This window comes from Somniosus microcephalus, chromosome 5 (genome assembly GCF_052327205.1).
Source record: "Somniosus microcephalus isolate GS21.2 chromosome 5, FLI_Smic_1.0, whole genome shotgun sequence".
Classification (NCBI taxonomy): Eukaryota; Metazoa; Chordata; class Chondrichthyes; order Squaliformes; family Somniosidae; genus Somniosus; species Somniosus microcephalus.
In genome coordinates, this window is record NC_140991.1 from 11,140,167 (window position 1) to 11,153,777 (window position 13,611).

At 49.2% G+C, this 13,611-nt stretch overlaps 1 protein-coding gene across 1 annotated transcript in view; it reads left to right on the plus strand.

Moving 5' to 3' along the window:
• Nucleotides 1–11,994, plus strand: part of LOC147116882 (TBC1 domain family member 20) — a 135,126-nt gene extending 123,132 nt beyond the window's left edge. Inside the window, exon 8 of the mRNA XM_085987320.1 lies at nt 11,290–11,994. Within this exon, the coding sequence (XP_085843446.1) occupies nt 11,290–11,548 (259 nt within the window). The 3' untranslated portion in view covers nt 11,549–11,994. The remainder of the gene's footprint in view (nt 1–11,289) is intronic.
• The last annotated feature ends 1,617 nt before the right edge of the window (nt 11,995–13,611 follow it).

Here is a 13,611-nt window from a genome sequence, read left to right on the forward strand (position 1 = left end):
GAGCCCTTGTATTGATGTATTGATGAGGGTGGAGATCAGTGTCGTAGTGAGCCGTTGTATTGATGTGTTGATGTGGGTGGGGATCAGTGTCGTAGTGACCCCTTGTATTGATGTATTGATGAGGGTGGAGATCAGTGTCCTAGTGAGCCCTTGTATTGATGAGGGTGGAGATCAGTGTCGTAGTGAGCCCTTGCATTGTTGTATTGATGAGGATGGAGATCAGTGTCGTAGTGAGCCGTTGTATTGATGTGTTGATGTGGGTGGGGATCAGTGTCGTAGTGACCCCTTGTATTGATGTATTGATGAGGGTGGAGATCAGTGTCGTAGTGAGCCCTTGTATTGATGAGGGTGGAGATCAGTGTCGTAGTGAGCCCTTGTATTGATGTATTGATGAGGGTGGAGATCATTGTCGTAGTGAGCCCTTGTATTGATGTATTGATGTGGGTGGGAATCAGTGTCGTAGTGAGCGCTTGTATTGATGAGGGTGGAGATCAGTGTCGTAGTGAGCCCTTGTATTGATGAGGGTGGTGATCAGTGTCGTAGTGAGCCCTTGTATTGATGTATTGATGAGGGTGGAGATCAGTGTCGTAGTGAGCCCTTGTATTAATGTATTGATGAGGGTGGAGATCAGTGTCGTAGTGAGCCCTTGTATTGATGTATTGATGAGGATGGAGATCAGTGTCGTAGTGAGCCCTTGTATTGATGTATTGATGAGGGTGGAGATCAGTGTTGTAGTGAGTCCTTGTATTGATGAATTGATGAGGGTGGAGATAAGTGTCGTAGTGAGCCCTTGTATTGATGTGGGTTGAGATCAGTGTCGCAGTGAGCCCTTGTATTGATGTATTGATGAGGGTGGAGATCAGTGTCGTAGTGAGCCCTTGTATTGATGAGGGTGGAGATCAGTTTCGTAGTGAGCCCTTGTATTGATGAGGGTGGAGATCTGTTTCGTAGTGAGCCCTTGTATTGATGAGGGTGGAGATCAGTGTCGTAGTGAGCCCTTGTATTGATGTATTGATGAGGGTGGAGATCAGTGTCGTAGTGAGCCCTTGTATTGATGACGGTGGAGATCAGTGTCGTAGTGAGCCCTTGTATTGATGTATTGATGAGGGTGGAGATCAGTGTCATAGTGAGCCGATGTATTGATGACGGTGGAGATCAGTGTCTTAGTGAGCCCTTGTATTGATGTATTGATGAGGGTGGAGATCAGTCTAGTAGTGAGCCCTTGTATTGATGTATTGATGTGGGTGGGGATCAGTGTCGTAGTGAGCCCTTGTATTGATGTATTGATGAGGATAGAGATCAGTGTCGTAGTGAGCCCTTGTATTGATGAGGGTGGAGATCAGTGTCGTAGTGAGCCCTTGTATTGATGAGGGTGGAGATCAGTGTCGTAGTGAGCCCTTGTATTGATGTATTGATGAGGATGGGGATCAGTGTCGTAGTGAGCCCTTGTATTGATGTATTGATGAGGGTGGAGATCAGTGTCCTAGTGAGCCCTTGTATTGATGAGGGTGGAGATCAGTGTCGTAGTGAGCCCTTGTATTGATGAGGGTGGAGATCAGTGTCTTAGTGAGCCCTTGTATTGATGTATTGATGAGGGTGGAGATCAGTGTCGTAGTGAGCCATTGTATTGATGTATTGATGTGGGTGGGGATCAGTGTCGTAGTGAGCCCTTGTATTGATGAGGACAGAGATCAGTGTCGTAGTGAGCCCTTGTATTGATGAGGATGGGGATCAGTGTCGTAGTGAGCCCTTGTATTGATGTATTGATGAGGGTGGAGATCAGTGTCCTAGTGAGCCCTTGTATTGATGAGGGTGGAGATCAGTGTCGTAGTGAGCCCTTGTATTGATGAGGGTGGAGATCAGTGTCGTAGTGAGCCCTTGTATTGTTGTATTGATGAGGGTGGAGATCAGTGTCGTAGTGAGCCCTTGTATTGATGAGCTTGGAGATCAGTGTCGTAGTGAGCCCTTGTATTGATGAGGGTGGAGATCAGTGTCATAGTGAGCCGATGTATTGATGACGGTGGAGATCAGTGTCTTAGTGAGCCCTTGGATTGATGTATTGATGAGGGTGGAGATCAGTGTCGTAGTGAGCCCTTGTATTGATGAGGGTGGAGATCAGTGTCGTAGTGAGCTCTTGTACTGATGTATTGATGACGGTGGAGATCAGTGTCGTAGTGAGCCCTTGTATTGATGAGGGTGGAGATCAGTGTCGTAGTGAGCCCTTGTATTGATGAGGGTGGAGATCAGTGTCGTAGTGAGCCCTTGTATTGATGTATTGGTGAGGGTGGAGATCAGTGTCGTAGTGAGCCCTTGTATTGATGTATTGATGAGGGTGGAGATCAGTGTCGTAGTGAGCCCTTGTATTGATGAGGATGGGGATCAGTGTCGTAGTGAACCCTTGTATTGATGTATTGATGAGGATGGCGATCAGTGTCGTAGTGAGCCCTTGTATTGATGAGGGTGGAGATCAGTGTCGTAGTGAGCCCTTGTATTGATGTATTGATGAGGCTGGAGATCAGTGTCGTAGTGAGCCCTTGTATTGATGAGGATGGGGATCAGTGTCGTAGTGAACCCTTGTATTGATGTATTGATGAGGATGGCGATCAGTGTCGTAGTGAGCCCTTGTATTGATGTATTGATGAGGGTGGAGATCAGTGTCGTAATGAGCCCTTGTATTGATGAGGGTGGAGATCAGTGTCGTAGTGAGCCCTTGTATTGATGAGGTTGGAGATCAGTGTCGTAGTGAGCCCTTGTATTGATGGATTGATGAGGTTGGAGATCAGTGTCGTAGTGAGCCCTTGTATTGATGCATTGATGAGGGTGGAGATCAGTGTCGTAGTGAGCCCTTGTATTGATGAGGGTGGAGATCAGTGTCGTAGTGAGTCATTGTATTGATGTATTGATGAGGATGGCGATCAGTGTCGTAGTGAGCCCTTGTATTGATGAGGGTGGAGATCAGTGTCGCAGTGAGCCCTTGTATTGATGTATTGGTGAGGGTGGAGATCAGTGTCGCAGTGAGTCCTTGTATTGATGTATTGATGAGGCTGGAGATCAGTGTCGTAGTGAGCCCTTGTATTGATGTATTGATGAGGGTGGCGATCAGTGTCGTAGTGAGCCCTTGTATTGATGAGGGTGGAGATCAGTGTCGTAGTGAGCCCTTGTATTGATGTATTGATGAGGGTGGAGATCAGTGTCGTAGTGAGCCGGTGTATTGATGAGGATTGAGATCAGTGTCGAAGTGAGCCCTTGTATTGATGTATTGATGAGGGTGGGGATCAGTGTCGTAGTGAGCCCTTGTATTGATGTATTGATGAGGGTGGAGATCAGTGTCATAGTGAGCCATTGTATTGATGAGGGTGGAGATCAGTGTCGTAGTGAGCCCTTGTATTGATGAGGGTGGAGATCAGTTTCGCAGTGAGCCCTTTTATTGATGTATTGATGTGGATAGAGATCAGTGTCGTTGTGAGCCCTTGTATTGATGTATTGATGAGGGTGGAGATCAGTGTCGTAGTGATCCCTTGTATTGATGAGGGGGGGAGATCAGTGTCGTAGTAAGCCCTTGTATTGATGAGGGTGGAGATCAGTGTCGCAGTGATCCCTTGTATTGATGAGGGGGGGAGATCAGTGTCGTAGTAAGCCCTTGTATTGATGAGGGTGGAGATCAGTGTCGTAGTGAGCCCTTGTATTGATGAGGCTGGAGATCAGTGTCGTAGTGAGCCCTTGTATTGATGTATTGATGAGGGTGGAGATCAGTGTCGTAATGAGCCCTTGTATTGATGAGGATGGGGATCAGTGTCGTAGTGAACCCTTGTATTGATGTATTGATGAGGATGGCGATCAGTGTCGTAGTGAGCCCTTGTATTGATGTATTGATGAGGGTGGAGATCAGTGTCGTAATGAGCCCTTGTATTGATGAGGGTGGAGATCAGTGTCGTAGTGAGCCCTTGTATTGATGAGGTTGGAGATCAGTGTCGTAGTGAGCCCTTGTATTGATGTATTGATGAGGCTGGAGATCAGTGTCGTAGTGAGCCCTTGTATTGATGTATTGATGAGGGTGGAGATCAGTGTCGTAATGAGCCCTTGTATTGATGAGGATGGGGATCAGTGTCGTAGTGAACCCTTGTATTGATGTATTGATGAGGATGGCGATCAGTGTCGTAGTGAGCCCTTGTATTGATGTATTGATGAGGGTGGAGATCAGTGTCGTAATGAGCCCTTGTATTGATGAGGGTGGAGATCAGTGTCGTAGTGAGCCCTTGTATTGATGAGGTTGGAGATCAGTGTCGTAGTGAGCCCTTGTATTGATGGATTGATGAGGTTGGAGATCAGTGTCGTAGTGAGCCCTTGTATTGATGAGGGTGGAGATCAGTGTCGTAGTGAGCCCTTGTATTGATGAGGGTGGAGATCAGTGTCGTAGTGAGTCATTGTATTGATGTATTGATGAGGATGGCGATCAGTGTCGTAGTGAGCCTTTGTAATGATGAGGGTGGAGATCAGTGTCGTAGTGAGCCCTTGTATTGATGTGGGTGGGAATCAGTGTCATAGTGAGCCCTTGTATTGATGAGGGTGGAGATCAGTGTCGCAGTGAGCCCTTGTATTGATGTATTGGTGAGGGTGGAGATCAGTGTCGCAGTGAGTCCTTGTATTGATGTATTGATGAGGCTGGAGATCAGTGTCGTAGTGAGCCCTTGTATTGATGTATTGATGAGGGTGGCGATCAGTGTCGTAGTGAGCCCTTGTATTGATGAGGGTGGAGATCAGTGTCGTAGTGAGCCCTTGTATTGATGAGGGTGGAGATCAGTGTCGTAGTGAGCCCTTGTATTGATGTATTGATGAGGGTGGAGATCAGTGTCGTAGTGAGCCGGTGTATTGATGAGGATTGAGATCAGTGTCGAAGTGAGCCCTTGTATTGATGTATTGATGAGGGTGGGGATCAGTGTCGTAGTGAGCCCTTGTATTGATGTATTGATGAGGGTGGAGATCAGTGTCATAGTGAGCCATTGTATTGATGAGGGTGGAGATCAGTGTCGTAGTGAGCCCTTGTATTGATGAGGGTGGAGATCAGTTTCGCAGTGAGCCCTTTTATTGATGTATTGATGTGGATAGAGATCAGTGTCGTTGTGAGCCCTTGTATTGATGTATTGATGAGGGTGGAGATCAGTGTCGTAGTGATCCCTTGTATTGATGAGGGGGGGAGATCAGTGTCGTAGTAAGCCCTTGTATTGATGAGGGTGGAGATCAGTGTCGCAGTGATCCCTTGTATTGATGAGGGGGGGAGATCAGTGTCGTAGTAAGCCCTTGTATTGATGAGGGTGGAGATCAGTGTCGCAGTGAGCCCTTGTATTGATGTATTGATGAGGGTGGAGATCAGTGTCGTAGCGAGCCTTTGAATTGATGTATTGATGAGGGTGGAGATCAGTGTCGTAGTGAGCCCTTGCATTGATGAGGGTGGAGATCAGTGTCGTAGTGAGCCCTTGTATTGATGAGGGTGGAGATCAGTGTTGTTGTGAGCCCTTGTATTGATGTATTGATGAGGATGGAGATCAGTGTCGTATTGAGCCCTTGCATTGATGTACTGATGAGGGTGGAGATCAGTGTCGTAGTGAGCCCTTGTATTGATGAGGGTGGAGATCAGTGTTGTTGTGAGCCCTTGTATTGATGTATTGATGAGGATGGAGATCAGTGTCGTAGTGAGCCCTTGTATTGATGTATTGATGAGGGTGGTGATCAGTGTCGTAGTGAGCCCTTGTATTGATGTATTGATGAGGATGGAGATCAGTGTCGTAGTGAGCCCTTGTATTGATGTATTGATGAGGGTGGAGATCAGTGTCGTAGTGAGCCCTTGCATTGATGTACTGATGAGGGTGGAGATCAGTGTCGTAGTGAGCCCTTGTATTGATGAGGGTGGAGATCAGTGTTGTTGTGAGCCCTTGTATTGATGTATTGATGAGGATGGAGATCAGTGTCGTAGTGAGCCCTTGTATTGATGTATTGATGAGGGTGGTGATCAGTGTCGTAGTGAGCCCTTGTATTGATGTATTGATGAGGGTGGAGATCAGTGTCGTAGTGAGCCCTTGTATTGATGTATTGATGAGGGTGGAGATCAGTGTCGTAGTGAGCCCTTGTATTGATGAGGGTGGAGATCAGTGTCGTAGTGAGCCCTTGTATTGATGTATTGATGAGGGTGGAGATCAGTGTCGTAGTGAGCCCTTGTATTGATGTGGATGGAGATCAGTGTTGTACTGAGCCCTTGTATTGATGAGGGTGGAGATCAGTGTCGTAGTGAGCCCTTGTATTGATGAGGGTGGAGATCAGTGTCGTAGTGAGCCCTTGTATTGATGTATTGATGAGGGTGGAGATCAGTGTCGTAGTGAGCCCTTGTAATGATGAGGGTGGAGATCAGTGTCGTAGCGAGCCCTTGCATTGATGTATTGATGAGGGTGGAGATCAGTGTCGTAGTGAGCCCTTGTATTGATGAGGGTGGAGATCAGTGTCGCAGTGAGCCCTTGTATTGATGTATTGATGAGGGTGGAGATCAGTGTCGTAGTGAGCCCTTGTATTGATGAGGGTGGAGATCAGTGTCACAGTGATCCCTTGTATTGATGAGGGGGGGAGATCATTGTCGTAGTGAGCCCTTGTATTGATGAGGGTGGAGATCAGTGTCGCAGTGATCCCTTGTATTGATGAGGGGGGGAGATCATTGTCGTAGTGAGCCCTTGTATTGGTGAGGGTGGAGATCAGTGTCGTAGCGAGCCTTTGAATTGATGTATTGATGAGGGTGGAGATCAGTGTCGTAGTGAGCCCTTGCATTGATGTATTGATGAGGGTGGAGATCAGTGTCGTAGTGAGCCCTTGCATTGATGTATTGATGAGGGTGGAGATCAGTGTCGTAGTGAGCCCTTGTATTGATGTATTGATGAGGATGGAGATCAGTGTCGTAGTGAGCCCTTGTATTGATGTATTGATGAGGGTGGAGATCAGTGTCGTAGTGAGCCCTTGTATTGATGTATTGATGAGGGTGGAGATCAGTGTCGTAGTGAGCCCTTGTATTGATGAGGGTGGTGATCAGTGTCGTAGTGAGCCCTTGCATTGATGTATTGATGAGGGTGGAGATCAGTGTCGTAGTGAGCCCTTGTATTGATGTATTGATGAGGATGGAGATCAGTGTCGTAGTGAGCCCTTGTATTGATGAGGGTGGAGATCAGTGTCGTAGTGAGCCCTTGTATTGATGTATTGATGAGGGTGGAGATCAGTGTCGTGGTGAGCCCTTGTATTGATGTATTGATGAGGGTGGAGATCAGTGTCGTAGTGAGCCCTTGTATTGATGTATTGATGAGGGTGGAGATCAGTGTCGTAGTGAGCCCTTGTATTGATGTATTGATGAGGGTGGAGATCAGTGTCGTAGTGAGCCCTTGTATTGATGAGGGTGGAGATCAGTGTCGTAGTGAGCCCTTGTATTGATGTATTGATGAGGGTGGAGATCAGCGTCATAGTGAGCCCTTGTATTGATGTATTGATGAGGTTGGGGATCAATGCAGTCGTGGGTCTTGTGCTCTTGTATTGAAGTGTGTCCTGTCAGGATTCCTTTGGGCCTGAGCTGTTCCTGAAGCAATGATGTCCTTGTCGGCCATTTTTAGTTGCTAAGTCATTGAGCTGTCATTGTATATGAGCAGATGATGCAATTGCTTCCTCTTTGGTTCATTTTGCTTCACAAAAAAAAGTGAAGCTTTAATTTTGCCAGTTTGTGTAATTTGAACTGGATTTATATCGATCTAATCCTAATGTCATTGGTGTTGCTAAAAAGCCAACGTCATCCCTCTCCGTTACACAGGAAGCTGAAACCTAACCCACTACCTGCTGTAAAAGTGAACTCTTCCATCGTGATGAATTCTCAGTGACTATTTTAACTCGTGCATCTTGCTGAATTACTATTATAAATGGTAGAAATTCCTGGGACTGCTCAGCATTTGCAGAGAGAGGCATGGTTAACAGCTGGTCAGGAACTGTTTGGACAAGGCTTTCTCTCCGTAATGTCAATCTCTTTCCAACTCCAGATGCTGATCACCCTGCTGTGCATCTTGTACTTTACTTTTTATCTAGTGCATGTTATCTCTCAACTTTCTACATTCTATAAGAGTGCTAAGTGATAGCCGAGACCCTCCCTTCTTGCTCTCAAAAAGATTGAATTGAATTCGAGTTTTGCTCTTTGCCATTGGATTTATGCGTTAATCAAAGGTGTCCAATGAGATGACCAGATCATTCACAAACCCACTGTCCGATGGGTTATTACCGGATTATCTTTTTTAAAATTCATTGATGGGATGTGGGCATCGCATGCTAGGCCTGCATTTAGTGCCCATCCCTAATTGCCCTTGAGAAGATGGTGGTGAGCCGCCGCCTTGAACCGCTGCAGTCCATATCGTGTAGGTATACCCACAATGCTGTTAGGAAGTGAGTTCCAGGATTTTGGCCCAGCGACAGTGAAGGAACGGCGATACAGGTCCAAGTCAGGATGGTGTGTGGCTTGGAGGGGAACTTGTAGGTGGTGATGTTCCCATGAGTCTGCTGCCCTTGTCCTTCTAAATGGTAGAGGTCGCAGGTTTGGAAGGTGCTGTTGAAGAAGCCTTGGCGAGTTGCTGCAGTGCATCTTGTAGATGGTACACACTGCAGCCACAGTGCGCCGGTGGTGGAGGGAGTGAATGTTGAAGGTGGTGGATGGAGTGCCAATCAAGCGGGCTGCTTTATCCTGAATGGTGTCGAGCTTCTTGAGTGTTGTTGGAGCTGCACTCATCCAGGCAAGTGGAGAGTATTCCATCACACTCCTGACTTGTGCCTTGTAGATGGTGGAAAGGCTTTGGGGAGTCAGGAGGTGAGACACTCGCCGCAGAATTCCCAGCCTCTGGCCTGCTCTTGTAGCCACAGTATTTATATGGCTGGTCCAGTTCAGTTTCTGATCAATGGTAACCCCCAGGATGTTGATAGTGGGGGATTCAGCGATGGTAATGCCATTGAATGTCAAGGGGAGATGGTTAGAGTCTTGCTTGTTGGAGATGGTCATTGCCTGGCACTTGTGTGGTGCGAATGTTACTTGCCACTTGTCAGCCGAAGTCTGAATGTTGTCCAGGTCTTGCTGCATATGGTCACGGACTGCGAATGGGATTGGTAGTCTAGTGGTTATTGTCATGGGCCTAGCAACTTTGGTGAGTTCAAACCCCACCGTGGCAAATTGTCAAATTTGTGAAGGATAAAAATGACTGTGAAAGTTGATGGTCTGAAAACCCAACTGGTTCACTAATGTCCCTCAGAGAAGGGAATCTGCCACTCCACCGTGACTCCAGATACACACTGCATGATACTTTCTCAACTGGCCTAGCCTAGGCATTAAATGTGGCTTCACCAGGATCGCCCGCATCACAAGAATAAACTGAGTGAGAATTGGCCATTAGGCCCTGTCTCCCCAGGGCCCATCGATGATTATTCTGCTAATGGACTGCCCTCCCCAGCACTGCGTATTGATCCCCTGATTTAAGAAATACAAAGTTCCTTCCGCTGCCTTGATAGACCCCTTTAGCATTTTTTTTTTTGGAGAGTTTAACCAGTTGTGGAACTGAATCAGGTTGTTGAGGCTGAACCAGACCGTTCGCAAGCTTGGCATCCCATTTGACCCCGAGCTGAGCTTCCACTCCCATATCCTCTCCATCACCAAGACCGCCTACTTCCTTCCACCTCCGTAAAAATCGCCCGTCTCTGCCCCTGCCTCGGTTCATCTGCTAAAACTGTCCTCCATCTCTGTAACCTCCTCCAGCCCTCCGATTCTGGCCTCTTGTGCATCCCCCCCACTCCCTTTGTTCCACCATTGGTGGCTGTGCCTTCGGGTGCCTAGGCCCTAAGCTCTGAAATTCCCTCCCTGAGCCCCTCTGCCTCTGTACCTGTCTCCTCCTTTAAGGCACTTCTTAAAACCTATCTCTTTGACCCAGCTTTTGGTCACACCTCCTAATGTCTCCTCTGTGGTTCGGTATCCGATTTTAGTTAATAACGTTCCTGTGAAGTGCCTTGGGACGTTTTACTACATTAAAGGCACAAGTTGTTGTTCCCCTTCGGGGCAACATGACGAGCTTACTTTTCTTCTTGCCTCGCCCAGGAGTTTTTAACCTTATACCCGAGACTGATCGCAAGTGTAAAACAATGAGCTGTGAAGAAAGACAAGAGAAGCTTAGTCTTGACAATATAGAAAGTGGGACATAAATGTAATGAACATTGTGTAGAGGAGCTAAAACCAGAATATTACTTCAAAATACACCAAGAAAGTAGGACCAGAGGATGTCAATTAAAATGAGTGAAAAGTATATTTGAAACAGGTATCTGATGGTTGAAAATTAAGTTTTTCATATCAAGTAAGATAATAGAGGAAAACACCTTGGTTATTCCAAATGCAACAAGCTGCAATAATGTACTGGAGGGAGGAGCTTCAGTGGGCCAAGTACTCTCTCATGCCAGACTCCTCATTAGCTGTGCTAAAGATAAAGTGCAGTACCGATCTTCTGTCACACGCAACGCAGTTAGTAAATACCCAGTCACATTTACAAATCAAAGATGTCTGGTTGTAGAGCATTGTTACTGCGCCAAATTGTCCTACAACTCCTTGAATCAAACACAGGCCTCTTGAAAATAGCACACCAGAGCCTGATTCATCGAATCACACAGCACATAGAGGCCATTCTGACCATCTTGGCTCTTTGAAAGAGCTATCCAATTACCCCCACTCCCCTGCTAACTCCCCATAGCCCTGCAAATTCTTCCTGTTCAAGTGTATATCCAGTTCCCTTTTGAAAGTTATTGAATCTGCTACCACCGCCTTTTCAGGCAGCGCATTCCAGCTCATCATAACTGGCTGCATTAAAAAAAACTTCTCCTCTCCCCTCTAGTTCTTTTGCCAATTACCATAAATCTGTGTCCTCTGGTTACCGACCCTCCTGCCACTGGAAACAGTTTCTGATTTGCTCTATCAACGCCCCTCATGATTTTGAACACCTCTATTAAATCTCCCCTTAGCCTTCTCTGCTCCAAGGAGAACAATCCCATCTTCTCCAGTCTCTCTACATAACTGAAGTCCCTCATCCCTGCATTCATTCTAGTAAATCTCCTCTTGAAGACCCCATCCAGAAACTGTTCTGAATGGGATTGTATCCGCAGGTGAGGTCTGCCACCGAGAGTTTTGCCTGTGGTCGATATCTAGTTGTCGCTGTCACCAATTGCCGTGCGTTAACTGCTTCCCTTCTCCCTCCGCAGCATCGCCATCAGCACCTTCCAGGACTTCCAGGTGGCGACGTCTCAGCAGCGTCCGGACGCCGTGCTCCGCCAACAGTTCAGGGAGAAGCCTCGCTCGCCACCCACCGACGCCGAGGCAGCAGCTCCGCCGGCGGGGGCCAACCAGCTGGTCAAGATGGCGGTGTGGGGACTGACGGCGACCCTGGGTGCGGCCGCTTTCGCCGTGGTAAACACAGCAGTGGAGTGGGCCCCGGAGTTAGTTTTTCAGCTGTTTCCGTAGCCGGTGACGGAGGCAGAGCGCACCTGCGGCATGCGGCCTGCCGAACTGTGAGAGCGAGAGAGACATCCCTGCCGCAATGCAGCAATCAAAAGGAGGCCCCCAGCGGCGCAGTTTGCCAAAAAACCTGTGCCCGGGAACAGTACGATGTGGGCTTCACATTGACAGTTTCCAATCTCGGCCAAAATGGGAGGGGTACTGGAGGACCAGCCAAACCTTGCCTACCCCCTCTCTGGGAGCTGGCCCTCCACCTCCTACCCTGCCAATTGTGCAGCCAACTGAAAGAAGTTAGAAAAAAGTAAGCACTTAATGGTTGCTCTTTCCATTTTCTTACATCGAAGCAGGCACTCAGATGGGAGACTGGGGGCGAGTCCCTGTGTCCACACTTGCTCAGATGGGAGACTGGGGGCGAGTCGCTGTGTGTCCACACTTGCTCAGATGGGAGACTGGGGGCGAGTCGCTGTGTGTCCACACTTGCTCAGATGGGAGACTGGGGGCGAGTCGCTGTGTGTCCACACTTGCTCAGATGGGAGACTGGGGGCGAGTCGCTGTGTGTCCACACTTGCTCAGATGGGAGACTGGGGGCGAGTCCCTGTGTGTCCACACTTGCTCAGATGGGAGACTGGGGGCGAGTCGCTGTGTGTCCACACTTGCTCAGATGGGAGACTGGGAGCGAGTCGCTGTGTGTCCACACTTGCTCAGATGGGAGACTGGGGGCGAGTCGCTGTGTGTCCACACTTGCTCAGATGGGAGACTGGGGGCGAGTCCCTGTGTGTCCACACTTGCTCAGATGGGAGACTGGGGGCGAGTCGCTGTGTGTCCACACTTGCTCAGATGGGAGACTGGGGGCGAGTCGCTGTGTGTCCACACTTGCTCAGATGGGAGACTGGGGGCGAGTCGCTGTGTGTCCACACTTGCTCAGATGGGAGACTGGGAGCGAGTCCCTGTGTGTCCACACTTGCTCAGATGGGAGACTGGGGGCGAGTCGCTGTGTGTCCACACTTGCTCAGATGGGAGACTGGGGGCGAGTCCCTGTGTGTCCACACTTGCTCAGATGGGAGACTGGGGGCGAGTCGCTGTGTGTCCACACTTGCTCAGATGGGAGACTGGGGGCGAGTCGCTGTGTGTCCACACTTGCTCAGATGGGAGACTGGGGGCGAGTCGCTGTGTGTCCACACTTGCTCAGATGGGAGACTGGGTCGAGTCGCTGTGTGTCCACACTTGCTCAGATGGGAGACTGGGAGCGAGTCCCTGTGTGTCCACACTTGCTCAGATGGGAGACTGGGTCGAGTCGCTGTGTGTCCACACTTGCTCAGATGGGAGACTGGGGGCGAGTCCCTGTGTGTCCACACTTGCTCAGATGGGAGACTGGGAGCGAGTCGCTGTGTGTCCACACTTGCTCAGATGGGAGACTGGGGGCGAGTCGCTGTGTGTCCACACTTGCTCAGATGGGAGACTGGGGGCGAGTCCCTGTGTGTCCACACTTGCTCAGATGGGAGACTGGGGGCGAGTCGCTGTGTGTCCACACTTGCTCAGATGGGAGACTGGGGGCGAGTCCCTGTGTGTCCACACTTGCTCAGATGGGAGACTGGGGGCGAGTCGCTGTGTGTCCACACTTGCTCAGATGGGAGACTGGGGGCGAGTCCCTGTGTGTCCACACTTGCTCAGATGGGAGACTGGGGGCGAGTCGCTCTGTGTCCACACTTGCTCAGATGGGAGACTGGGTCGAGTCCCTGTGTGTCCACACTTGCTCAGATGGGAGACTGGGGGTGAGTCCCTGTGTGTCCACACTTGCTCAGATGGGAGACTGGGAGCGAGTCCCTGTGTGTCCACACTTGCTCAGATGGGAGACTGGGGGCGAGTCACTGTGTGTCCACACTTGCTCAGATGGGAGACTGGGGGCGAGTCCCTGTGTCCACACTTGCTCAGATGGGAGACTGGGAGCGAGTCCCTGTGTGTCCACACTTGCTCAGATGGGAGACTGGGAGCGAGTCGCTGTGTGTCCACACTTGCTCAGATGGGAGACTGGGGGCGAGTCCCTGTGTGTCCACACTTGCTCAGATGGG